At 38.8% G+C, this 25,710-nt stretch overlaps 1 protein-coding gene across 1 annotated transcript in view; it reads left to right on the forward strand.

Moving 5' to 3' along the window:
* EPB41L4A (erythrocyte membrane protein band 4.1 like 4A) overlaps window positions 1-25,710 on the forward strand; it is a 265,551-nt gene that overhangs the window by 216,896 nt on the left and 22,945 nt on the right. Inside the window, exons 14-17 of the mRNA XM_032274491.1 lie at window positions 3,173-3,256; window positions 4,170-4,283; window positions 12,350-12,397; window positions 19,046-19,123. Of these exons, the coding sequence (XP_032130382.1) occupies window positions 3,173-3,256; window positions 4,170-4,283; window positions 12,350-12,397; window positions 19,046-19,123 (324 nt within the window). The remainder of the gene's footprint in view (window positions 1-3,172; window positions 3,257-4,169; window positions 4,284-12,349; window positions 12,398-19,045; window positions 19,124-25,710) is intronic.

A 25,710-nucleotide genomic window follows, 5' to 3' on the forward strand; every position in this document is an offset into this window, starting at 1 on the left:
CACCACGCCAGGCCATGTGTCTTTTTTTGCAGAATTATTTGTTTCCCTTTGAGTATATATCCACTAGTGGGATGGTTGGGTCACATGGTGGTTCAAAGTTATTTCAGAAATCTTCAAACTGCTTTTCACAGTAGCTGAGCTAATTTACATTTTCACCAACAGTGTGTAAGTGTTTTTTGGCTGGGTGCCCTGGCTCACGCCTGTAATCCTAGCACTTTGGGAGGCCAAGGTGAGCGAATCACTTGAGGTCGGGAGTTTGAGACCAGCTTGATCAACATGGAGAGAAACCCCATCTCTATTAAAAATTATCCATGCATGGTGGCGCATGCCTATTATCCCAGCTACTCGGGAGGCTGAAGCAGGAGAATTACTTAAATCTGGCAGGTGGAGGTTGCAGTGAGCTGAGATCGTGCCAATGCACTGCAGCCTGGGCAACAAGAGCAAAACTCCGTCTCAAAGGGGAGAAAAAAGTACTCTGTTTTTCTCCATAATCTTGCCAACATCTATTATTTTTTGTCTTTTTAAAAATAACTATTTTGGGGCCAGGCATGGTGGCTCACACCTGTAATCCCAGCACTTTGGGAGGCTGAGGCAGGCGGATAATAAGGTCAAGAGATCAAGACCATCCTGGTCAATATGGTGAAACTCTGTCTCCACTAAAAATACAAAAATGAGCTGGGTGTGGTGGCACACATCTGTAGTCCCAGCTACTGGGGAGGCTGAGGCAGGAGAATTGCTTGAACCCAGGAGGCCGAGGTTGCAGTGAGCTGAGATCCCACCACTGCACTCCAGCCTGGTGACAGAGTGAGACTCCATCTCAAAAAGTAATAATAATAATAATAGCTATTTTGACTAGTGTGAGATGGTGTCTCATTGTGATTTTAATTTGCTTTCTTCAAATGATTAGTGATGTTGAGTATTTTTTCATGTATTTGTTGACTGTGTGTACATCTTCTTTTGAAAAGTGCCTGTTCATATCCTTTACCCATTTTTTAATGGTGTTGTTTTATCTTGTTTCATTGTTGAAGTTCTTTATAGAGTCTGGATATTAGACTTTGTCAAATACATATTTTGTGAATATTTTCTCCCATTCTGTACATTGTCTGTTTACTCTGTTGATCGTTTCTTTTGTTGTACAGAAGCTCTTTAATTTAAAGTCCCACTTGTCAATTTTTTGTTTTGTTGCACTTGCTTTTGGGGACTTAGTCATAAATTCTTCGCCAAGACTGATGTCCAGAATGATATTTCCTGGGTTTTCTTTTAAGATATATTTGTATAGTTTGAGGTGTTACATAACTTCTTTATCTTGGGTGGATTTTTGTATGTGGTAAAAGGAAGGAGTACATTTTCACTCTTCTGCATGTGGGTAGCCATCCCAACACCATTTAGGGAATTCTTTCCATATTGCTTGTTATAGTTGATTTTGTTGAAGATCAGATGGTTGTAGGTGTGCGACTTTATTTCTGGGTTCTCTATCCTATTCCACTGGTCTTTTCTTTGGGCTTTGGACCATACTATGCTGTTTTTGTTACAGTAGCCTTGTAGTATAGTTTGAAGTTGGGTAGTAAGATGCCTCCAGCCTTGTTCTTTTTGCTTAGAATTGCTTTGGCTGTTTGAGCTTTTTTGGAGAGGGGGGTTCCATTTTAGAATAGTTATTTTCTGTGAAAAATGATGTCAGTAGTTTGATATTTGTATGTATATTGAAAAATGATGTTGGTAGTTTGATATTTGATATTTGTATGCATTGTATTTGTATGTATATTGCTTTGGGCAGTATGGCCATTTTAACAATATTTTTCAACCCCCTTTGCAACCACGTTCCTGTGATAGTACTGATACCTGAAGCGCCACCAAAGTTTTCCTCTCAAGCTTCAGATGAGAAATACCTTAGGGAGTGAATGCAATTAACTTGTCACCCAGATTTCATTATTCTTTAACTTTTATCTACTCTCTCAGTTCCTCTTTTATCTTCCTATTTCTTTTTCAGTCTCCCTTCTCCTTTCTCTTTGCTTTTTCTGATTTGTTGAACACATACACTTTCTACTGTTGTCTTAAGTATCTACCATATTTGTTACTTTTCTTCATTTCAAAAGGTAAGCTTTTACTTTGGAAATTGGATCTGTAGAAGTTTTTAACCTTTATAAAAATAATAGAAAACTTAGCTACTATATACTATCTACAAATCTCATGAGTTGTATGCCTCTGTCAGATACATAGTTTTATAGGCTTATATTGATTCCTTCATGGATAATATACTAGGGTGCAAGTCTGTTTTCTTTTTATTATTATTTTTCAATGACCTTGTCATCTTTCCTCTCTCCTCTTTGTTGGCTGTTATAAAGTACTCTGCTATCACTGTGTCCTAGGACAGCTATATAGAGGATTCCTCAAAAAGCCAGGGTTAAAAGTGGATTTGGAGTTAAATAGCTCTATCTTTGTCTGAAGCTAAGACTCCTGAGGATGTGAGAGGTGACACAACCCTCCTGCCCTGGTGCCTGGAGGCTTCTGATGTGTCCCTTCCTCTTTGTCTCTGTGTTTCCCCATGGGTTTCTAAAATAATTTGTTAAGGGTAGAATAACAACTCAGCTATATTTACATTCTTAGGACTGAAAGATGATACTAGGTCAGGAAATAGCATTTCAAAGTCATTCGGATTTGGAGGGATGAAGCCAACATGTGTCGGAAGCTGCGAAAAGGTCAGTTTAGGTAGCCTGAACCTGCCCGAGGCTGACCCACCCGTGTGGATTCAGACCCATGCGTGGAGCCAGGGCTTCTCTGATCACTGTCGTAAAACGGGATCCAGGCTGAAGATCCTGGGAAGCCCAGGTCCTTCCTCCTTGGCTTTCTTCTTTTCTTGGCTCTGTGGTTATCCTTGTTTCCTCTCCTGCAGGTGGACTCTAGAGTTTCTTAACAGTTGATGGACCTGATATCTGTTGACTAAAACAGTAAATCTAGAAAGAAAGAGTGGGGAAAGACCCAAAGGTACTTACTGGAGACATAGAGTTTTTAGGTAGCGACTTCATCTTCTTTTTAGAGTCACAGGTGTAAACAAGCAAATAAGCATGCACATTTTAACTTTGTTAAAAAAAAGTTTACTTAACAAATAAGTTTGTGTGTTTACTTTTGTTTTCTACTTAATTTATTTTTCATACTTTTTTTTTTTTAATTAAAGCTTTAAGAAAGCAAAGAATGAAAATAGTCCTGATACCCAAAGAAGGAAATCTCATGCACCATGGGAAGAAAATGGCCCCCAGAGGTAAAGGGAATCATTGTTTCTATAAAGGAGACAGTAGAAAAGGGGTTAGCACTTGCAGCTCATTGAATAAAGGAATCCAGCTGCTGGGTCACTGATCACAGCTAGCTGTGGATAAAGTGGGCAGACTCTAAATCATTGTGACTGGGAGAGGCGGAGGGTCTGGGATTTCTGAAGTGAAAATCAACAGTATGTTTCATAACATGAAACTTTTTCCTGGAAAGCCAAAAGGGAAACCTAAGAAATATGAAATTGCCTGTAAAGTAATATGTTTCCGAAAACTCTAAATGACATATTAACGATAATTTGCCCCATTTCATAGTTTTGGTTAAAAACTTAAGTCAAAAACTGTAGCTGATGAATAATGATGCTGGAAGACCTTTATTCCTAAAAATATGGATATGTCTAGTTTATTTCTGGTAACAACTACCAAACCAGTAACAGATCCGTGTTGTACCTTACCGGTTCAAATTCTAGCCCTACCACTTCCTAGCTACTTTATTTGGGCCATTTAATTAAGTAGTCTATATTTCAATATTTTTTCTGTTTAACAGGTCTAATAATTATATGTCAGTGCTGAAGGCTGATATGAAGATTAGCTGAGATAATGCATGTAAAGCCTTTAGTTGAGTCAGTGTTTAGAAAGGGGTAAATTCATCATATATATGAATTGTTATTGTTATCATTTGTGTGTGTTCATTTTTTGCTGCTGAAGGCTAGTGAGACAAATGGCATTCCTACAAAATAATGACCTTTATGATTTGATTTGCCAGATATTACCTCTTTTCTTTCAATAAATCTTGTCAGCAAAGAGAAGCACGTGGAAGTACCAGCTGTGCAGTTACCACCTACTCTAGGTCTGGACTTCCCTCAGGACCTCTCTGGACTCTTTGTGACCATTTCTCTTTCTCTCCAGTGGACTCTACAATTCTCCCAGTGACCGCACTAAGTCACCAAAGTTCCCTTACACGCGTCGCCGAAACCCCTCCTGTGGAAGTGACAATGACTCTGTACAGCCTGTGAGGAGGAGGTAAGCGGAATACAGTCCCTCTGCTAGCAGTTTTCAACAGAAGAATTTTGTCCCAGGCCCATCTTTGTAACAGATGATTCTTACACCAACATTACGGTTTCTCTCAAGATAATGGGAAGCTTACTCTTTTTGAGATAAAATAAGTTAGGAATCCTGAAGCATTTATCTTAGCCAGAGTTTTGGAGAATTCTTTCATAAAATGTAAGCAGGAACTTGATTTCAGTATCCTATTTATGACTAATGTGTCTAAAACTAGTATAATATATACTAAAAGTGTGTATTATGTATAGTATATAGTATAGAAAGTATATCTTAATATATGAAACATATTGATTCTACCTGAGAAGACAATACACTTAAAGATAAGCCTTATTAGGTGAAAAATGCCTTTTAAAGCACAGAAAAAATGAATCCTGTTACATTTTACCTGTAAGGTTAGAATGTTTGAAGGGATTATATTTGTGTATGTATGCTTAATAAAAAAGTTCTTAGCTGGAAGTTGTGGACTGCTCCGCAAGGTGTGCTGGGCAGTGTGGCCGGTGCAAGAGAAGACAACGTAGAAATGACTCATCAGTGAAATTCTTTTCACTCCTACGTGACAGGGACTGTGGTTTTCTTTGAGTACCTACATAATTGGCATTATATAAATGACTTTTTCTTTTTCCTCTTTTAAAAAAATAAAAATGTGTAAATTAAAGTAGAGTTGGGGTCTCGCTCACTGTGTTGCCTGGGCTGGTCTTGAATTCCTAGCCTCAAGCAGTCCTCCCAGCTCAGGCTCCCAAAGTGCTGGGGTTACAGGCATGAGTCATTGCACCCAGCCTAAAAGACTTTTAATAACTGTAAGAAGTTCAGTTCATGATTTTAGGTAATCATCAAAACTCTTTTTATGTACACTGCATGTTTGGAAACTGAGCCCTTCTTTCACCTATGCCCTAGTTAACAAACACTTGCTGGCCCTTTGCTGCTTGATCCCTTTTGCTTCTGCTAGTTTCCCAGAGCTTTATCCCCATCTTTCTAAAACCAAATTCAACTTCACTGAAATCCTTTGATGGTTAAGAAATGAAGGGTGTATATTTCCTTCATGTAGTAGGACTGATGTGATGGGGCTAGATCAGGACCCAAAAGTGATTAGATAGAATAATAGAGTAATAGAAGGCATTTGTTTGATATTGGCCATATTCCAAGTACTGAGCAAAATGCTTGCTATATATTATCTCATTTAATCCTGATAATAACCCTTTGGGAACTGGCATTTGTATTCAGGCACGATGTGATTCTAGCAGAGAGGGATTAAATAGGGAATTGGTGCAAAGGTGTAAGTAGGATTGAAGGTGCAAAAGCAGAGCGTGGTGTAACTCAGAGATGTAGCTGCTATTACAGCTCTGGACTGAAGAAATGCAAGGAGAGAAGTGGGTGTTACTTAGAGACCAGGAGCCACTTCCACCTTTGGGCTGGCAATCCTGAACCTGTCTTGCTGCTGACATTGCTGCAGGCACCGTGACAGATGCTAGGCGGGGACCACTGTTGCTGACATTGCTGGAGGTACCACCACTTTAGCCAAACAAAGAACCCCTACTTCTCAGGAGTGCAAGAGTTGATGCCACAGGTACAACTAGAAGCAAAATCACTTTCCTCTTTCTCTGCCTTCAAATCTTACTGGAGTCTCTCTTAAGTAGAACCCAGCTGGCAAAGGTGTCCAGGAATATAAAATTTCCAGGCTCTCTCTTGACTGTAGAGGGCAGATTATAGATGAGTCAGTAGAGGCGAGTACCAATGAAAACTATTCAGCCCAGCATCACCACCTCACTTTTACAGATGAGAAAACTGAGGCTTAGGGAGATGATGGTAGCTTGTCCTCTGTGGCACATGTAGGATTTGAATCCCGGTCTGTACATCTGAAAAAGGTGGAGATAGTGATAGCCTTCATTTAAATAAGGCTGTACTTCAGCTCTTACTCAGCTTTCTCCTTGGGAACACCAAGAGTTGGTTCAACTTGGACAATACTTAAAACCACAGCAGCACCACTGGGAAATACTTTAAAGTGCATTTGTGTGTGTTGTATATTGAGGCGACTTGGGTGGGGATGATTAGAATTAGAATTTAGTATATGTTATTGGTAGATAGAATTTTATAGTTTTCCACCCTTAATTAATTGGTGCAATTTGTCAGCACTCCCTAAACAAAATAAGTATACGTGTTGAGCAGATAGTCATTTTAATACGTTTGAAAATGAAATTAATTAAATTTTACTAAAATATGCCCACATTTGCATTTTTTTTTTGTACAAAATAATTGCTTGAGATCGTTTGCAGCATTTATACTCCCAAATCCAGACTTGACTTCTACACTGAGATTGATTTTCCGGTGGCTTCCTGTGAAACACAGAGAAGTAATTGTGGAGAGTGGATACAGGATCCTTTCATTGGCATATTCCAGGGGGAAGGCTATTTAAATTTGCTGGGAAGAGAATTTTTTTGCCTGAGGATTCATAGAGCCTTTTGCCTGGTGCACTTACAGGTCTCTTTTCGGAAGGTGTGTTTTGAGGCAGCGAGCCATTGCTGCATGTTGACATAAAAAGACTAAAGCGTATTCTCTGTTTCTTTCCAGTATAAATGCCCTATAAGCGTCCCTGTCCTTGTCCATCTTGTTTTATCTTCACACATATTTAACTTGCACTGGGCACAAATCTCTACATTGCTGGATTAGCATTGACATTTAAATTCCAGACATGTCATCGACATGGAAGAATGTCAACTATTTAAACTTAATAATAGGAAATTCTACTTTGCTTTGGATGTAAGGATAACACATTTTGCAATAAGTGTCAATATTTCCTATTTTGTCATTTGTTTGTTGTGAAATGGATACAAGCTATCAAATTTCTGGCCGAGTCCAGAATAGTGATCCTTAACCTTTTTGGGTGATACTACCCTCTGAGATCTGATGAAATGTTGGATTCATTCCCTAGGGAAAGACAGGTTCATATTTAAATACATATAAACATTTTCATATAATTTTCAAAGTTTATGGAGACCCTGAAGCCTGCTTATTTAAACATTCCTATTCTAGAAAAAGAAAGCCAGCATATTTTCTGGTAGTACAATATATTTTCACTCCTCAGCTTTTACCTTTACATTCAAAAATGTTTGAGTGCCTGCTGTCTGCCTTGCAGTGTGCTACCACCACTAGACAAAGTTCCTGTGCTGTTAAGGGGAAAATACATGAGTCATAGGAATATATGTGCCATTATGACTTTACTGTGTAATATGAAGGTAAGATATGTGGTACTTAAGGGAATTAAAAAAAATTTTATTGAAACCTAGCATGCATACAGAAAAGTATACACATGTCATAAGTGTGACTGCATGATAAATTTAATAAACACCTGTGTAATGAGCACTGTTAGGGGAAGTTGAGCCAAGTAGGTTGGGGAAGGGTTTCTTGAGGTTGGCTGCTTGTGCCAGAATCTGAGATACAAGCAGGCAAAAAAGAAGGAATGATCATACCAGACAGAGGGGCTAGCATGTGCAAAACCCTTGGGAGGGAAGGAAACAGGGAGCGTTCATGAGAAGGAATAAAGGCCAGAATTTATCAAACTCTGATAGTGAATGAAAATGTGTTAGAAATGAGCCTAGAGAGAAAGGTGGGATCAGACCTTACAGCCCACCTGGACTTTGTTCAGGATTTTGGTCCTTAGACCAGTGTTTTTTTTTTTGTTTTTTTTTTTTTGTTTTTTTTTTTTTTAAACAGGCAGTTCAATAACATCACATTTGTGTTTGTAAAGATGACCCTTACCATCCTTGGGAGAAATGGTGGAAGAGGGTAATGGCAGAAATGGAGAGACCAGGTGGCAGGCTATTGTACTAGTCCTAGCAATAGAGAATGGGAGCATGGACCAAGGCGATGATGTAGAGATATAAAGAAGTAGATGGTTTCAGTAGCCAATAGGAGGTAAAATTGGTAGGAGGATCAGTATGAGGGGTAGAGGATTGGGAGCTGTCCAGAGTGAAACCAAAGCTTGTTCAGTTGTATGAATTCAGATGTGTTGTGTAGAAATAGAATCATCAGGACCTTGCCGGCTTGAATGGGACAATTGCCAATTCAGTTTCTGATATCTTGAATTTATAGAAGTCCACGTGCAAGATTCCCATGGGTTGTTGAATATAAGTCAGGAGATAGATTAGTTTTATGGACCAAAATATAATCTTAAGTATGTTACTTGAAATATATAATAGAGATTAGGTTGTTTAGGTTGATAGTATAGATAGAATGCAGAAAGACAAAGCCAGTGACAGAGTTGTAAGAAGCTCAAGCATTTGGCTTAACTGAAGAAGATTAACTGGTAAAGGAGAAAGAGAAATTTTGCCCATGGAGAAATTAAGAGTGAAAATTTGCATACCAAATGTCTCCCTTCTCTCTTCATTCCCAGAATACTAGAATCCAGGCTTATATCACCTAAGCAGAAAATTAGAGAATCCCTTTGTAAGAAATGGACAGGGGCAAGAGAAAAGACTGTGGATACCAGCTTTCAAAGCATCTTCCAATGAAGTGGTTATATATCCCAGGCATGAGATTAGAGAATCCCACTGCAGGGAATGGACCAGGTACAATAGAAAAGACATACATGTACTTACTTTCAAAGGATCCTTCAATGAAATGATTGAGGCTGCCCTCATATTACTGTGAGGCCGTTAGTTAATATGCTCTGCACCATCCAAAGGGCTCCAGTAATTTGAACACTTATTGCTTGAATAGGGAGAGAGAGCCATGAACACCTGCATTTGAACATTGCTTCTGTCTGGAAAGGCAAAGATTAAAACAAACAAATGCGGTGTAGGGTGGGGTTGGGGACATTCTCACAGGAAACAGACAATATAAGAAAGAAAAATTTCTAAAAAACTATTTAGAAAGATGAAAAAATATATCAATTTCTATCATTACAAAGGTAAGGACCAATGAATAACAGTTATTAGGCTTTAAATTAGTGTGCTAGAATTTAAAATAATCAGTAAAAGATTTGGAAGGCAACATTAAGAAAATTTTCCCCACAATGGAACAACAGCAACAAGAAAAACACAGTAAAACTAGTGTATGGAAATAAGGATAATAAAATTATCAAACCTAGATATCAGACATTCAACTAATACAATTTCTATGAAAAAAGAACAGATAAAACACAAGAGAGGAAACTATTATAGAAACAGCACAAGTAAATATTCCATAACTGAAGGATGTGACATTGTAAAGAAGAACCCACTGAGCATTTATCATAATCATTTGAAAAGTTAGATTCATTACAAGGTTCATTATAATTAAATTTCAAAACATAATTTAAGAAAGAATTCTAAAGATATAGAATGAACATGGGAATATGGGAGAGAAAAAAAATCCATGTACAAATGGTGACAAATCAAAATGACATTGGGGGTCAGGCCTGGTGGCTCACACCTATAATCCCAGCACTTTAGGAGGCCGAGTTGGGTGGATCACCTGAGGTCAGGAGTTCAAGACAAGCCTGGGCAACATGGTGAAACCCTGTCTCTGTTGAAATTACAAATTAGCCAGGCATAGTGGTGCATGCCTGTAATCTCAGCTACTCTGGAGGCTGAGGCAGGAGAATCATTTGAACTTGGAAGGCAGAGGTTGCAGTGAGCTGAGATCGTGCCACTGCAATCCAGCCTTGGTGACAAGAGTGAAACTCTGTCTCAAAAAAAAAAAAGACATTGGGCCACTTAACAGTAATATCAGAGGAAGAAGGCAAAGAAGAATTGCCTTCAGAAGTCTGAAAGATTATTTTAAATTTAGGAGTCTAGGCCCCGATGACTGTAATTGTTTGTATAAAGACATTTTTAGAAATTTTGAATTCCAAAAAAGAGTATCTGCCATGCAAATTTTCTCTGTTAGCAACTGAAAGATACACTTTACCAAAACCCAGAGAAGTAGCCAGAAGACCTGGAGATGCGGAGCCCATTATACAGACGCAACAGGAGTTCCTTGGATTATGGTGAAGGGAGTTAATCAAAAGCAGGTGGTCCAGGTATTATAAGCAGGAGGGTAGAGAGCTCCAGGAGAAATATAAATGGAACTTGCAGATTACTTGAGCATCTATCCATAGCAGGAGTTTTGCAGTTCTCTCAGAATTTGAAGAATTAGTGATAAGCAAAAGAACACTAAGAAAGTGATATGTACATGGAAAACTTAGGCAAGTATCATCTCTCAGAAAATTTAAAACCTATAAAAGAATGGAATCATATTCCTGGAACACTATTTAGATCATCTGTGAACAATATCCATATAATTGTGTTTATGCTAAATAGTGACCCCAAAATTTGATGCAAGAACAGGGACCACATATTGGTGTTAATGTTATTTGATATAAGCATTTTGAAGGAAATGGGGTAACATAAGCTATGTATTGAAGAGCCGTGACCATCCCGCCCAATCATAGTGGGAAGGCGTTAGATTAGAAAGAAGGTAAGCAAATGGAGCATGGGGCATAAACACCATTCTCAAGAAGTTTGGCTGTGAGGAGAGAGGAGGGACTGGGCAGATGAGGGGGGATGTGGACTCAAAGTAGGTCTGTGTTTGAACGACAGATACTTGAAAAAGTTAATAGCTTGTAAAAAGAGTCTGTCAGACAGGCAAGGTGACTATGGGTGAGAGGTGGGGGGGTAGTTAATGAAATTCATTGAGAAGACCTGAGCTGATGGGACCCACAAAGCACTGGTGGAGAGACTGACCTTGGTAATAAGGATAAATCCATAAATAACAGAGGAGACGTTAGTAAGTTTTTATTTTTGGTAGCAGGAAGATGAAAGAGTTCCATCTGTAGGCTACTTTTTCCTTTGGAAGGAGAAAACAAAGTCATTTGCTGAAACAAGGATACTATGGGTCAGAGGGTTGCAGGATGGAGAGTTTGAAACTGCTTTGTACTTAGATCTGTGAAATTTGACAGGATTGCCGAACCATGGTGTGGCCCCACTTCAGGTTTATGGACATAGATTTGCAGTGTAACTAATAGACCCCTTTTGTGTGACTCCTTCCAGCATTGCTCAGCCAGCTATTTAAGACTGATCCAGAAAACTTCCATGGTTAGATTCACCCATGTCTGGGATTTTCACCAAAAAGATGGAATGAAAAACAGAGTCAGGGAACGTGTTGAGTATCAGCATGCATGTTACTGAAATGATGTATTAGGAAATCTAAGCTGAGTACAGAAGACAGTGAAGAGAGGTGAGGAGCTGGTGGAGAGTAGCCAGGTCAATAGATAGTCTTATTGGGGTCAAAGAAAAGGAATAATGGAAATAGTCGAATAAGCAATAACAGCTTATCTTGATTGAACGCTAACAATGGCCCAGGTCCTATTGTATGCATTTTAAATATATTAATTTCATTTTATCCTTTAGAGCAGACTTTAAAGGAGAATCTATTAAAAGTGAGTCACTGCATAGAAAAGCAACTTATTTAAATCACACAACTCATCATTGGAGGAGATGGGATTCACATTCAGGTTGTCTGGCTCCAGAGCCAGCACCTTTAACCAGGATGCCCCATTGAAGCTGTTTGAAAGTAAATGGGGAATGTTAAAAAGGAAGAAGAGGAGATTGGGGTAAGAGAGCAAAGTGTTTGGAGGTGGTTACAGACGATAAAGTCCAAAGTATGACCATGTTGTAGGTTGCTGAGTTGAAGTGGAGGAGGTTATGAGAGAAGAGATAAAAAGAATTTGGAGCCAGGGTATGGGAAAGGGCATCCAAGTGAGATGATGTCAATTCTACTATGGCAGAAATCAGCTTGGAGGATTGCAGTTCTGAAACTGCAAACTAACCTCATCATTAGATGAATAGAATTCAGATGGTTTGCAGAACCCACTACAGTGAGGCCAGATGTTGTTATTAATGTTATATTTCTGGGACCTGTTGTATGTAGGGTTAGGCATACACTCATGACTTAAATGTTTGGTGAATGAATGAAGGTATGACATATAGGTATTAAGTGAAACTCATTTTATTGTGCTTTCCTTAGCCAATTGATAATTTCCTTTTGCTTTAATGTCTTTGTTTTCACAGGAAAGCCCATAACAGTGGTGAAGATTCAGAACTAAAGCAAAGGAGGAGGTATAAAAAAAAAAAAAAAAAAAAAAGTGGCAGGAGAGCCAGAGGGAAGAAGGGTTAGCAGATTTAGCAATGCTCAGAGTTGAGGAAAAAGTGGGGGTATTATTTTTTTAGTTTCCAAAACCAATTTATCTTCAACTGATTCCATGTCTTCCATTCTGTTGCATCCTGAGACAGTGCTGTTTTCTCTTCTTTGTGTCTTGGAGAAGCTGTCTCATTTATCTGTTGCCATATTCTAAACTACTACAAAACTCATTGGCTTAAAGCAACAACAACTGTATTTATCTAGTAAAATTCTGTCAGTTGAACAGGTTATCTTTTTAGCTAGTCTTGTTTTCGGTTTCATGAGGCTGTGTTCAGATGACAGCTGAGATTGTGTTTTTTGGGGGGCCTTTCTCTTTCATGTTGACATCTTGGCAGAAAGGCTGGAGGCCTGGGATGTCTTTGCCTAGTCTCTCCACCTGGTTAGCTTACACTTCTTTAGACACTTCCTTTACACTCCTTTTTTTAAAATTTGTACTTTAAGTTCTAGGGTACATTTGCAGATCTTGTAGGATTGTTGCATAGGTACACACATGCCATGGTGGTTTGTTGTCTCCATTGCCCCATCACCAACATCAGGCATTTCTCCCAGTGTTATCCCTCCCCAACCTCCCCACCTCCTGCTGCCCCTCCTCTAGTCCCCCACCCCCAACATACCCCAGAGTGTGATGTTCCCCTCCCTGTCCCCATGTGTTCTCATTGTTCAACACACACCTATGAGTGAGAACATGCAGTGTTTGGTTTTCTGTTCTTGTGTCAGTTTGCTGAGAATGATGGTTTCCAGATTCATCCATGTCCCTACAGGGGACGTGCACTCATCGTTTTTTTATGGCTTCATAGTATTCCATGGTGTATGTGTGCCACATTTGCCTTGTCCAGTATTATTGATGGACATTTGGATTGGTTCCAGGTCTTTACTAATGTAAACAGTGCTGCAATGAACATATGTATGCGTGTGTCTTTATAATAGCACGATGTATAATCCTTTGGGTATATACTCAGTAACAGGATTGCTGGGTCAAATGGAATTTCTGTTTCTAGATCCTTGAGGAATCACCACACTGTCTTACATAATGGTTGAACTAATTTACACTCCCACCAACAGTGTAAAAGTGTTCCTGTATCTCCACATCCACTTGAGCATCTGTTGTCTCCAGTTTTTTTAATGATCACCATTCTAACTGGCATGAGATGGTATCTCAATGTGGTTTTGATTTGCATTTGTCTAATGACCAGTGATGCTGAGCATTTTTTCATATGTTTGTTTTTTTCATATGAAGCATATGTTTCATATCCTTCCCCCACTTTTGAATGGGTTTGTTTGTTTTTCTTGTAAATCTGCTTTAGTTCTTTGTAGATTCTTGATATTAGCCCTTTGTCATATGGGTAGATTGCAAAAACTTTTTCCCATTCTGTTGGTTGCCAATTCACTCTAATGATTGTTTCTTTTTCTGTGCAGAAACTCCTAAGTTTAATTAGATCCCATTTGTCTATTTTGGCTTTTGTTGCCATTGCTTTTGGTGTTACAGTCATGAAGTCCTTGCCTGTGCCTATGTTCTGAATGGTTTTGCCTAAGTTTTCCTCTAGGATTTTTATGGTATTAGGTCTTATGTTTAAATCTTTAATCTATCTGGAGTTAATTTTAGTGTAAGGTGTCAGGAAGAGGTCCGGTTTCTGCTTTCTGCACATGGCTAGCCAGTTTTCCCAACACCATTTATTAAACAGGGAATCCTTTCCCCATTGCTTGTTTTTATCATGTTTGTCAAAGATCAGATGGTTGTAGATGTGTGCCATTGCCTTCGAGCCCTCTGTTCTGTTCCATTGGTCTATATCTCTGTTCTGGTACCAGTACCATGCTATTTTGATTACTGTAGCCTTGTAGTATAATTTGAAATGAGGTAGTGTGATGCCTCCAGCTATGTTCTTTTTGCTTAGGATTGTCGTGGCTATGCAGGCTTACTTTTGGTTCCATATGAAGTTTAAAGTGGGTTTTTCCAGTTCTATGAAGAAGCTCAGTCGTAGCTTGATGGGGATAGTGTTGAATCTGTAAGTTACTTTGGGCAGTATGGCCATTTTCACAATATTGATTCTTCCTAACCATGAGTATGTAATGTTTTTCTATCTGCTTGTGTCCTCTCTTATTTCGTTGAGCAGTGGTTTGTAGTTCTCCTTGAAGAGGTCCTTTACATCCTGTTAGTTGTATTCCTAGGTATTTTATTCTCTTTGTAGCAGTTGTGAATGGGAGTTCTCTCTTGATTGGTTCTCTGTTTGTCTGGTGTATAGGAGTGCTTGTGATTTCTGCACATTGATTTTGTATCCTGAGATTTTGCTGAAGTTGCTTATCAGTTTAAGGAGATTTTGGGCTGAGATGATGGAGTCTTCTAAATATACAATCATGTCATCTTCAGACAGAGACAATTTGACTTCCTCCTTTCCTAATTGAATATCCTTTATTTCTTTTTCTTGTGTGATTGCTTGGGCTAGAACGTCTAATACTATATTCAGTAGGAGTGGTGAGAGAGGGCATCCTTGTCTAGTGCCAGATTTCAAAGGGAATGCTTCCAGTTTTTGCTCATTCAGTATGATATTGGCTTTGGGTTTGTAATAAATAACTTTTATTATTTTGAGGTACATTCCATCGATATCTAGTTTATTGAAGGTTTTTCACATAAAGGGCTGTTGAATTTTGTCAAAGGCCTCCTCTGCATCTATTGAGATAATCATGTGGTTTTTGTCTTTGGTTCTGTTTATATGATGGATTACATTTATAGACTTGCATATGTTGAACCAGCCTTGCATCACTGGGATGAAACCTACTTGAACATGATGGATAAGCTTTTGGATATGCTGCTGCAATCAGTTTGCCAGTATTTTATTGAAGATTTTTGCGTCTATGTTCATCATGGATATTGACCTGAGGTTTTCTTTTTCAGTTGAGTCTCTGCTGGGTTTTGTTATCAGGATGATGTTGGTCTCATAAAATGAGTTAGGGAGGATTCCCACTTTTTATATTTTTGGGAATAGTTTCAGAAGAAATGGTACCAGCTCCTCTTTGTACATCTGGTAGAATTTGGCTGTGAACCCGTCTGGACCTGGATTTTTTTTTTTTGGCTGGTAGGCTATTAATTGCTGCCTCAACTTCAGCCCTTGTTATTGGTCTATTCATGGTTTCAACTTCTTCCTGGTTTAGGCTTGGGAGGGTGCAAGTGTCCAGGAATTTATTCATTTCTTCCACATTTACTGATTTATGTGCATAGAGCTGTTTGTAGTAATCTCTGATGGTAGTTTGTATTTCTGTGAAATTGGTGGGGATATCCCCTTTATTGTTTTTTATTGTATCTATTTGATTCTTTTCTCTTTTCTTTTTTATTAGTTTGGCTAGTAGTCTGTCTGTTTTGTTGATCTTTTTAAAAACCAGCTCCTGGATTTATTGATTTTTTTGAAGCTTTTTTTTGTGTCTCTATCTCCTTCAGTTCTGCTCTGATCATAGTTATTTCTTGTCTTCTGCTAGTTTTTTAGTTTTTTTGATCTTGCTTCTCTAGCTCTATCAATTTTGATAATAGCGTTTTAATTTTAAATCTTTCCTTGCTTCTCATATGGGCATTTATTGCTATAAATTTTCCTCTAGACACTGCTTTAAATGTGTCCCAGAGATTCTGGTACATTGTGTCTTTGTTCTCATTGGTTTCAAAGAATATCTTTATTTCTGCTTTCATTTCATTGTTTATCTAGTTGCCAGTTGTTCAATTTCCATGCAGTTGTGTGGTCTTGCATGGGTTTCTTAATCCTGAGTTCTAATTTGATTGCACTGTGGTATGAGAGACTGTTTGTTATGATTTCCCTTCTTTTGCATTTGCTGAAGAGTGATTTACTTCCAAATATGTGGTCAATTTTAGAGTAAGTGCAGTGTGGTGCTGAGAAGAATGCATATTCTGTGGATTTGGGGTGGAGCATTGTGTAGTTGTCTATTAGGTCTGCTTGGTCCAGATCTGCATTCAAGTCCTGGATAGCCTTGTTGGTTTTCTGTCTCATTGATCTGTCTAATATTGACAGTGGAGTATTGAAGTTTCCCACTATTATTGTGTGGGAGTCTAAGTCTTTTTGTAGGTCATTAAGAACTTGCTCTGTGTATCTGGGTGCTCCTGTATTGGGTGCATATATATTTAGGATAGTTAGCTCTTCTTGTTGCATTGATCCTTTTACCATTATGTAATGCTCTTCTTTGTCACTTTTGATCTTTGTTGGTTTAAAGTCTGTTTTATCAGAAACTAGGATTGCAACCAGTTTTTTTTTTTTTTTTTTTTTTTTTGCTTTTCATTTGCTTGGTAGTTCTTCTTCCATCCCTTCATTTTGAGTCTGTGTGTGTCCTTGCATGTGAAATGGGTCTTCTGAATACAGCACACCAATGGGTCTTGACTTTTTATCCAGTTTGCCAGTCTGTGTCTTTTGATTGGGGCATTTAGGCCATTTACATTTAATGTTAATATTGTTATGTGTGTATTTGATCCTGCCATTTTGTTACTGGCTGGTTGTTTTGCTCATTAGTTGATGCAGTTTCTTCATTGCATCATTGGTCTTTACCATTTGGTACGTTTTTGTAGTGGCTGGTACTGGTTGTTCCTTTCTGTGTTTACTGTTTCCTTCAGGAGCTCTTGTAAGGCAGGTCTGGTGGCGATGAAATCTCTCAGTAATTGCTTGTCTGTCTAGGATTTTATTTCTCCTTCACTTGTGAAGCTTAGTTTGGCTAGATATGAAATTCTGGGTTGAAAGCTGTTTTCTTTAAGGATGTTGAATATTGTCCCCTGCTCTCTTTTGGCTTGCAGGGTTTCTGCTGAGAGATCCGCTGTGAATCTGATGGGCTTCCCTTTGTGGGTAACCCGACCTTTCTCTCTGGCTGCCCTTAGCATTTTTTCTTTGTTTCAGCCCTGGTGAATCTGATGATTATGTGCCTTGGGTTGCTCTTCTTGAGGAGTATCTTTCTGGTGTTCTGTGTATTTCCTCTATTTGAATATTGGCCTGCCTTGGTAGGTTGGGGAAGTTCTCCTGGATAATAGCCTGCAGAGTGTTTTCCAGCGTGGATTCATTCTGATCACATTCAGGTATACCGAATAAGCATAGATTAGGTGTTTTCATATGATCCCATATTTCTTGGAGGCTTTGTTCATTTCTTTTCACTCTTTTTTCTCTAATCTTGCCTTCTCATTTTATTTCATTGAGTTGATCCTCAATCTCTGATATGCTTTCTTCTGCTTGATTGATTCAGCTATTGAAACTTGTGTATGCTTCGTGAAGTTCTCATGCTGTGTTTTTCAGCTCCATCAGGTTGTTTATGTTCTTCTCTAAGCTTGTTATTCTAGTTAGCATTTCGTCTAACCTTTTTTCAAGGCTTTTAGTTTCTTTGCATTGGGTTACAATGCTGCTTTAGCTTGGAGAATTTTGTTATTACCCATCTTCTGAAGCCTGCTTCTGTCAGTTTGTCAAACTCATTCTCCATCCTGTTTTGTTCCCTTGCTGGTGAGGAGTTGTGATCCCTTGGAGGAGGAGAGGTGTTCTGGTCTTTGATGATTGCATTCTTTTTGTGCTGGTTTCTTCCCGTCTTCGTGGATTTATCTACCTTTGATCTTTGAAGTTGGTGATTTTGGATGGGGTCTCTGAGTGGACGTCCTTTTTGTTGATGTTGAAGCTATTTCTTTCTGTTTTTTAGTTTTCCTTCTAATAGGCCCCTCTGCTGTATAAAGCTTTTTTTTTTTTTTTTTTTTTTTTTTTGTTATACAGGGGTCAGGGAACTGCTTGAGGAGGCATTCTATCCCTTGTCTGCCTGCAGAGTCACTGCTGGGCTGCCTCAGACTCAGCCCGGCTGCTGTGTAGGCTTCTTCTGGCTTTTGTTTGTGCAGGTGAGATTAGACCCACCTTCACAATGGCGGATGCCCTTCCCCGAGCCGAGCTGGATCGTCCCAGGTCGAGCTTGAACTGATATGCTGGCTGCAGAACTCTCAAACGAGACGTATTCTGCGTCTCTGGTGCTGGGAGTGGCACTCCAGAGCTGTTCCTGTTCGACCATCTTGGTGGAAGTTCCCTCTTTTACGCTTCTTTAGGCTATGGGGAAGCAGAAGCTATCAGTCTGTGAAGGGGCTAGTCCTGGAACTGACAGAGTACCCCTGCCACCTGATTCTATTGGTAAAATCAGTTACAAGACCAGTGTAAATTCAGAGGCTAGGGAAATAAGCTCCACCTCTCTCAGTGGTATGGGTGGAAGGGTTACAAGATTTTGTGTCCATATTTAGTCCACCACCGACTTACAGCTTTGCCATGTCAGAGTTCTGTTAGAAGTGATTGATTTTGTGGTCCTTTCTGGGAACATGCTGATACTCTCCTTAATCTGTTTTTATATTTCCCCTGCATTGCTATTGCCTGAGCTATACACTCAGTTAGATGTCTGACTGAGTTCAGAAACACTAACTGGGAGAGGGATAATACAGCTCTTGATGTTTGGATTGGTAATTTAACTGCAAAATGAATTCCAAAGGAGCAATATAAACCTTTCTGAAATTTTTCATAAGTTATAAACATGTGTTTCTTTTTCTTTTGTTCTTACCATTTTGTCTTCAGGTCACGTTCTCGCTGTAACACAAGCAGTGGTAGTGAATCAGAAAATTCTAATAGAGAACACCGGAAAAAGAGAAACAGGTAATATCTCAATATTATAATTAACTGGAAATCAGAGGCTGCCCTTGGTGGTAGAAACTGTGTCCTTTGTATGTCTGGCTTTTTCCTCTGTGTTTGAGAAGCAATCTGGCACTATTTTGAAGCACTTAGTTTAGGAAACTTTAGCTGTTAGAGTGGAGTTTTCTTATCTTTACAATAAGGTGGTTAAACAGCTTGACAATGAGTTCCCTTCTTATGTGTGTGTGTGTGTGTGTGTGTGTGTGTGTGTGTGTGTGTGTGTGTTTAAAGATGACTCAGTATATAGCTACAATGTATAGCGAATTTTTCTAAGGCTGGTAAGAAAGTTTACCATTTGTAAAGAGATTTCTCCTTGAACTGTCTTTTCAATGGCATTACTATATTTTACCCAACCAAAAATAACTCACTGTTTCTTAGATTGTGCATTTTCAGGCTCATGTGTGTGTATGTGTGTATATATGTGCTAATATGTGCATTTACTCATCTGTGTGTGCCTGACATTCCACATATGTAAGATACATTTTTAAGAGTTTTTTAATCACATTTTTTGACATGTAATCGGTATTAGTGGTGGCTTAATGCATTAATCAGTTATCCCTAGTTCCAAAATATTTATTTGAAAACAAGAAGTATTTGTGTGATTAATGAAAAGATCACCTTGGGAGTCAGAGGGATTTGGTTGCCAGTCATGCCAACCCAGTGGTTCTCAACTAGGGGAGTTTTGTCCTCTCTGCCTTCTCCCCAAGGACATTTGGCAACGTCCAGAGTCATTTTTTATTGTGACAGTTGGGTAGGGGGATTGCAGCTGGCCAGGGATTCTGCTAAATATCCTACAATGCATAGGACAGGCCCTGGCAAAAAATAAGTGCCTAGTAAAAAACCTGCCAGTAGAGCCACTGTTGAGAAACCTGTTTTCACCTAATGTGGACCTCTGACCTGGCTGCTTTTTCTGGTTTATCTTTTTCTCTTCTGAAAAATGAGGAAGTTGGACTTGATAATCTCCAAGGTCTTTCTTTAGTGCTTAGAACTCTTGTGCTTGGCACGAATTGAATCAGTGGCCCTCTCTAACTGTGAAGCCTGTGTGGTTATAATAGCCCAGATAGCATTGTAAGGGTGGATCATTTTGTTAGGAACGCATTCTATGTGGAGCCTTCTGGGGCTGGAATTACACTAGACAGATGGGAGATCTCAGTGTGTTATGACACCTTTCTTAAGGAAATAATTTCAGTTTCTTCTGTGAAAACCCATGTGTGGGAGGTAGCTCTTTCTTAGATATCCTCTCTCTGATATTAAAAAAAAAAAAAAAATTGAGTATTTCCGTACAAACAACACAAAACAAAGCAAAAATACCCGCTTATTTTCCTATTTAAAACTTGTATTTATTGATCAAGCCAGTAGTTTAAGTCTATTTCTCTTTGACTTAATATATTCTAAATTGTGCCTGTAAATGTTCTTTTCTCAACTGTTCAGAAGGTGGCCCATTTAAAACCATTTTTGGAGGCCAAAATTGCTCACAGTACCATTCACTATTAAAAAGGATACACTAGTGAAAGGTTGCCATTAAATTGCTCTTTACTGATCTGGTTGCACTGGCTTTAATATTTCTTGTACCTATTTTCTCCCTTCAGAATTTCTTCCCCCTTTTCCATGGACGGATTCTTAGATTGGTTTTCTTGGTACTGTGTAAAAAGTATATTTTAGAATAACGGTGATTCTGAAAGTTTAATGCAACCTTGTAAGGCTAGTAATGAGAAATAGCTTTCAAAACACCTTCCGACACATTTCATGCAAAGGATCTAGCAGGCTTTCACAATCATTTTTGCTGCCTGTTTAAATACTGCTCTAGGAGTGCCTAAGTTGCCTGTGTCTGTAGAAGATGTGGTGTAAAGTCTGCCTTTCAGTGGCATAGCAAAAAGTGGAGAGAGGAAGAAATACAGCTTTCAGTTCTCATCCCCACTGCTGCAAATTCTGGTGCAACAGGTGACTGTACAGAGAAAAAGAGTGAAAGTTCATTGTGCCGTTTTTTGGTGCCACTTACCTAGTATGCCATGCTACTGCCAACCCCTCCATCCTATTATTAGCCTCTTAAATTTTGCCAGAACCCACTTATCCCAGATGAGGATGCATAGGTCTGGATATTTAAATTGCAGCCCTGCAGTCTCTTCAGCCTCATTCATCCTTCCTTTCCTTGGCTGACATGTGCTCCAGCCAGTTCTTAGCACTGTCCTTGGTGCTTTTACTCTAGGACTCCGGCAACCCTGCAGTGGGGCAAGCAGAATCTTGTACATGCTGGTGTTCTACTTATTGCCAGTAAGGTCTCTAAACCCAGACCCAGGATGCTTCATCACTTTCCAACAAGAGCCTTCACACCGATGCACCCTGCTTTTCTGTCTCTAGGAAACTGCAGCCTAGAGAGAGAGACAACTACTGGGCAAATTTGCTTTTCAGAGCCTCTTTAGGAGCCCATGATGTGTCCATTGGAGCTCTGGACAGAGTCACTTTTACTTTCTGAAAGTTGCATGTGGTCTTTGGGATGTTGCTCCCTCTGCTACTCCTTGCAGGATTTTTAAGGAGGTCTTTCCTGTTAGGCATGAGGCCACTTAATGGAAATACTGTTTTCTTTTTTCCAAGAAGTCAACCCACTGAAGCATAAGCTGCTTTACTGGTTCCATGGATAACCATTTAAATATTTCTCATTGTGAAGAAATGTTTCTGAAGAGAAACAAAAGTTAATAAAACAGTGTTTATGAATCAACTTTATCCAAAACAGGCTTTTAACAACCATTAAATTAAAAAAAAATAATGCACACCAGCTCTGGAAGGCTGTTAGAAGCAAAGATTTTTGTTTAGTTTCAATTTTAGGAAACTATAACTGTAAATAACCACCCCATCTCTTTCTCCCCTTTGGGTGCAGACCTGACAAGGCCCAATATGTGAGGGGCCTGGTGTTAATTGTGCCCTAACTCTAGGTTTCATCCCCCAGTGTGTCCTAGAACACCAGAGGAATTTACCCTGCTCCTTTATTTGGGACATCATTTTTCCTTTACCCCTTTCTACTTTATTCTTTCTTTACTGTTCTCGTAATCTGGATGAGTATCCTACAGCTTTCTAGGTTTTGAAGTTTGAGATGATAATTTTTCACTCTCTTTCTATAACCAGATAGAAGTCGGAGTCACAGATTTTTGTTACAACATTTAAGATGACAGAAAGTTCTTACTTTCTCTGCTTATATCCTCATCTCCCTCTCCCTCCTCTTGCCTCTCTTTTCACTCTATGTATCATGGTATTCTCACCCAGTCCCTGTTCTGTTTTCTGGACTTCCTTCCCAGTCTTTTTTTTTTCTTCTGTCTTCTCTGAATTCCCTCTCTTCCTAGGAGCCCCCAGTAGTATGACAGAATAACCTGAGGACCTGGGATTGGGTCTTGGTTCTGCTCTGTGCTAATATTTGACCTTGGGCAACTTGTATAACCAGTTCAAGTATTAGTTTTCTTCTCGTTAAAGTTGGTGGGAGGCGGGAGGGACAGGGAGGTGTGCTGTAACAGCTGATCTGTTTTGTTGAGTGAGTTACCAGAAGGATGAAATGAAATGTATGAAGTGAGAGCGCTTTGAAGTATGGAGTCACACAGTCCTATACCCACTTCCAGAGTTACTCACTGCTGCTGCTTCACCTGTCCTCTCCGCCATCCTTTTCCAGCATTTTAAAACGTTTCGTCCTATCTTTCATTCTCCCACCTTTTCTAACTTTATACCTTTGGTTGTTTTTACACCAGGATTCTTAATTTCTCATTCACGGATAGGTGCTGGGGGTTTTATAACCCCATGAAATTGTATGTAAAATTGTGTGTGGGGGTCAAGTGCATAGTTTTCTAGAGACAGGGTCTGGAGCTTTTACTAGATTCTTAAGGGGTTGTTTATGTAACATCCCCCCCTCCCCCCGCCTTAAAACTTAAAAGTTTTGTGATCTCAGTAGTGAAGGATTACATTGGTACTGGGAATTGAAGTTGGAGTTTCAATTCACTGGTAGGATTAAAAACTAAAATGCCTAAACTTTCTTTAGAGATTACTTTGCTCTAATGATTTGTGAAACAGGAGTTTCTGATTTCTATTTTAATAAGATATATCAAGATTTAGACATTTGATATGGGTGATTTTGGGCTTCCAGAGTATAATCAAGGTTGACAGAGATGACTGTGGAAGGACAAAGCCACAGCAACTGATGAATGCTGTTACATTACTGAGTGAGGGAAAAATCCGTTAACAATTTATGAAAACAGGAGAGTTTGAAAGGGAAATTGTACCAAAGGTAGCCCATTTTAGTAGTGGGGGCATAAGGAATAAGTGGAAGAGACAGAAGTACCTTTAAGAGCAAATAAGAATAATTTATTGATGGTAGGGACAGTGGCAAAAGCAAATTAACTTTTTCTTGCTGGTCTTAAGGGAATATGTCAACAGATGCCTGGAAAAAACATAAATTTCCCTAGGGAAGAAAAGTAGAAAATAAAAGAAGATTGCTTTATAGCAGGTGATCCAAAAAAATGAGTACAGTTGATAAGAAACAGAATTTCACAATCAGTTGAGACCTGCAGATTTAATTCTGGCAATGGAGGGGCCATATGAAGCAATTTTCTGGAATGTTATGCTATAGTTGAAGAGTAGAAGTTTCTTTCAGTATGTCTGACCGGTTTGGAAATACAATGTAAATAGAGAAACAGCAAGTTTTAAAGCTAGAAAGGATCTTTGCCATAATTTTTTATATGAACAACCTGAGACTTGATCAAAAAAGATAAGCAGTTTGCCCAAGATCTCTGAGTCATATAATGGCAGAACTGGGAATGGAGAAAACTCAGGAGCAACGTTTATGGCTTGTATCATCTCGAAGCTTCATTATCCATTCACTGGAAGTCTTCTTAGATTTGGTATTAACATGTTTTATCTCAGTGAATTGAGAACTCATGTAAAGGAATGTTCTGTTAGGAACAAAACTGCTAAAGGGGAGTTCACAATAAAACTCAGGGGGATTTGTGTAAGAATTCATTTGGTAATGTGAAGAATTTTGCAGAAGATGCAGGACTGTAATTGGTAAGACAGGAAAGAAGAGGCTAGGAATAGTAATTTTCTTCATTATTGCTATCAAACGATTATATGGCATTTCATCTTCAAAACCTTTTCAGACTTTAATTAAATGTCAAATGCAGTTAAACTCTAAATTGTATGGATAGCCTGGAAAAGTAGAGTGTTGAAGTCTGGTAAGAGATGGAAGAAATATATTAGAATGCTTTGCTGAAACATGGTTAGAATATGCTGTATTCTAAAGCAACCCTCTCCCTTATACATTAACTAAAAAGCAAAAATCTTGTTACGATATACTTCCTACCACAGCTGTTGACCCTCCATAGTTACAGATAGAGAAGTGGACAAAATATGATAAACATAGACTTACTGGATCAACTGGTACAGGAAAGAAATGTTTGTCAGCTTATTGAAGTTCACCATTAGATGCAACATTTGAAAATTAATAGATCCACAATGTAAATTACAATGGACTCTTTTTTCGCCTTTGGGACTTTCTTGACTATGATGTAAGAGCACATTTTGACTATTTAAAAGGTATTATGTCAGAACAATGCTAGTAGTATTTTATTCTTCTTGACATAAATCTATACACCGAGACTAAAATAGAGCAGTAAAGGAAGCAAAAACTACTTGGATCCCCTACACCTAAGAATAAATGAGACTTTAAAAGTCAGAATCATCACAGGAAACATGTCTTTTCAATTAACGAATTCTTTATTCACTCATGCATAAACAAAATAGTTTATCTCCTGCCTCTTCAGGACAGAGTTCTACAATATTCTTGCTTCTAGGTCTAGGATGTTTTTCTTTGCAAGTGGCACCTGTGTTTTTTGGAGCAGTTCAGCAGTGGAAGAAATGACACTTTGATTGTTGTAATGAGGCACCATTAACCAGAGGTCTTTTGTAAGGGTGTAATTTCAAACTTCATTACAGGCCAAGGTGGCCACACTCCTCATTCCTCAGGAAAATGTGCTTCTGTTGTGACTGTCCAAAGGCTCTTACATTTTTAATGCATCTTGTTAGAATATTTATGAACAGCATCGCCAGTAGAGGGCTTCTGTCTTTGAAACGTGTGGATCACAAGGATATTAAGTGACAAGGCTACACTGCCCTAACTTTAGACTTTCGTTTAGAAAAAAAGTTAAAGGTACATATATAATCTTGAATTCTTTCTGATTTGGTCCTTATTACTATTATAGCAGGATACAGGAAATATGTGTGCTTATGTCTCAGGAGTTTTAATTTTTTGTTATCAGAGTAAAGAGTATTAAGGTAGCCATCTGAATTCTACAATAGATGAGAATGAACATACAGTAACTGTGCTTCCTTTTCAATGTCTATTACTCTGGGAAAAGTGTCTGTTTGTCCAAGTCAGGCCTCAGCCTTGTTAGTAGGTTTGACCTCTCAAAAATATTTAGAAACCATGATTCCCTGATACAGACATTTCACATTGTAAATTTAGCTCTGCCCATCAATTTGGCAGTGATTTCATTTAGAATGAAAGCTGCATCCTAAAA

Source organism: Sapajus apella, unplaced genomic scaffold (genome assembly GCF_009761245.1).
Source record: "Sapajus apella isolate SASKATOON/1434 unplaced genomic scaffold, GSC_monkey_1.0 scaffold1, whole genome shotgun sequence".
Lineage (NCBI taxonomy): Eukaryota > Metazoa > Chordata > Mammalia > Primates > Cebidae > Sapajus > Sapajus apella.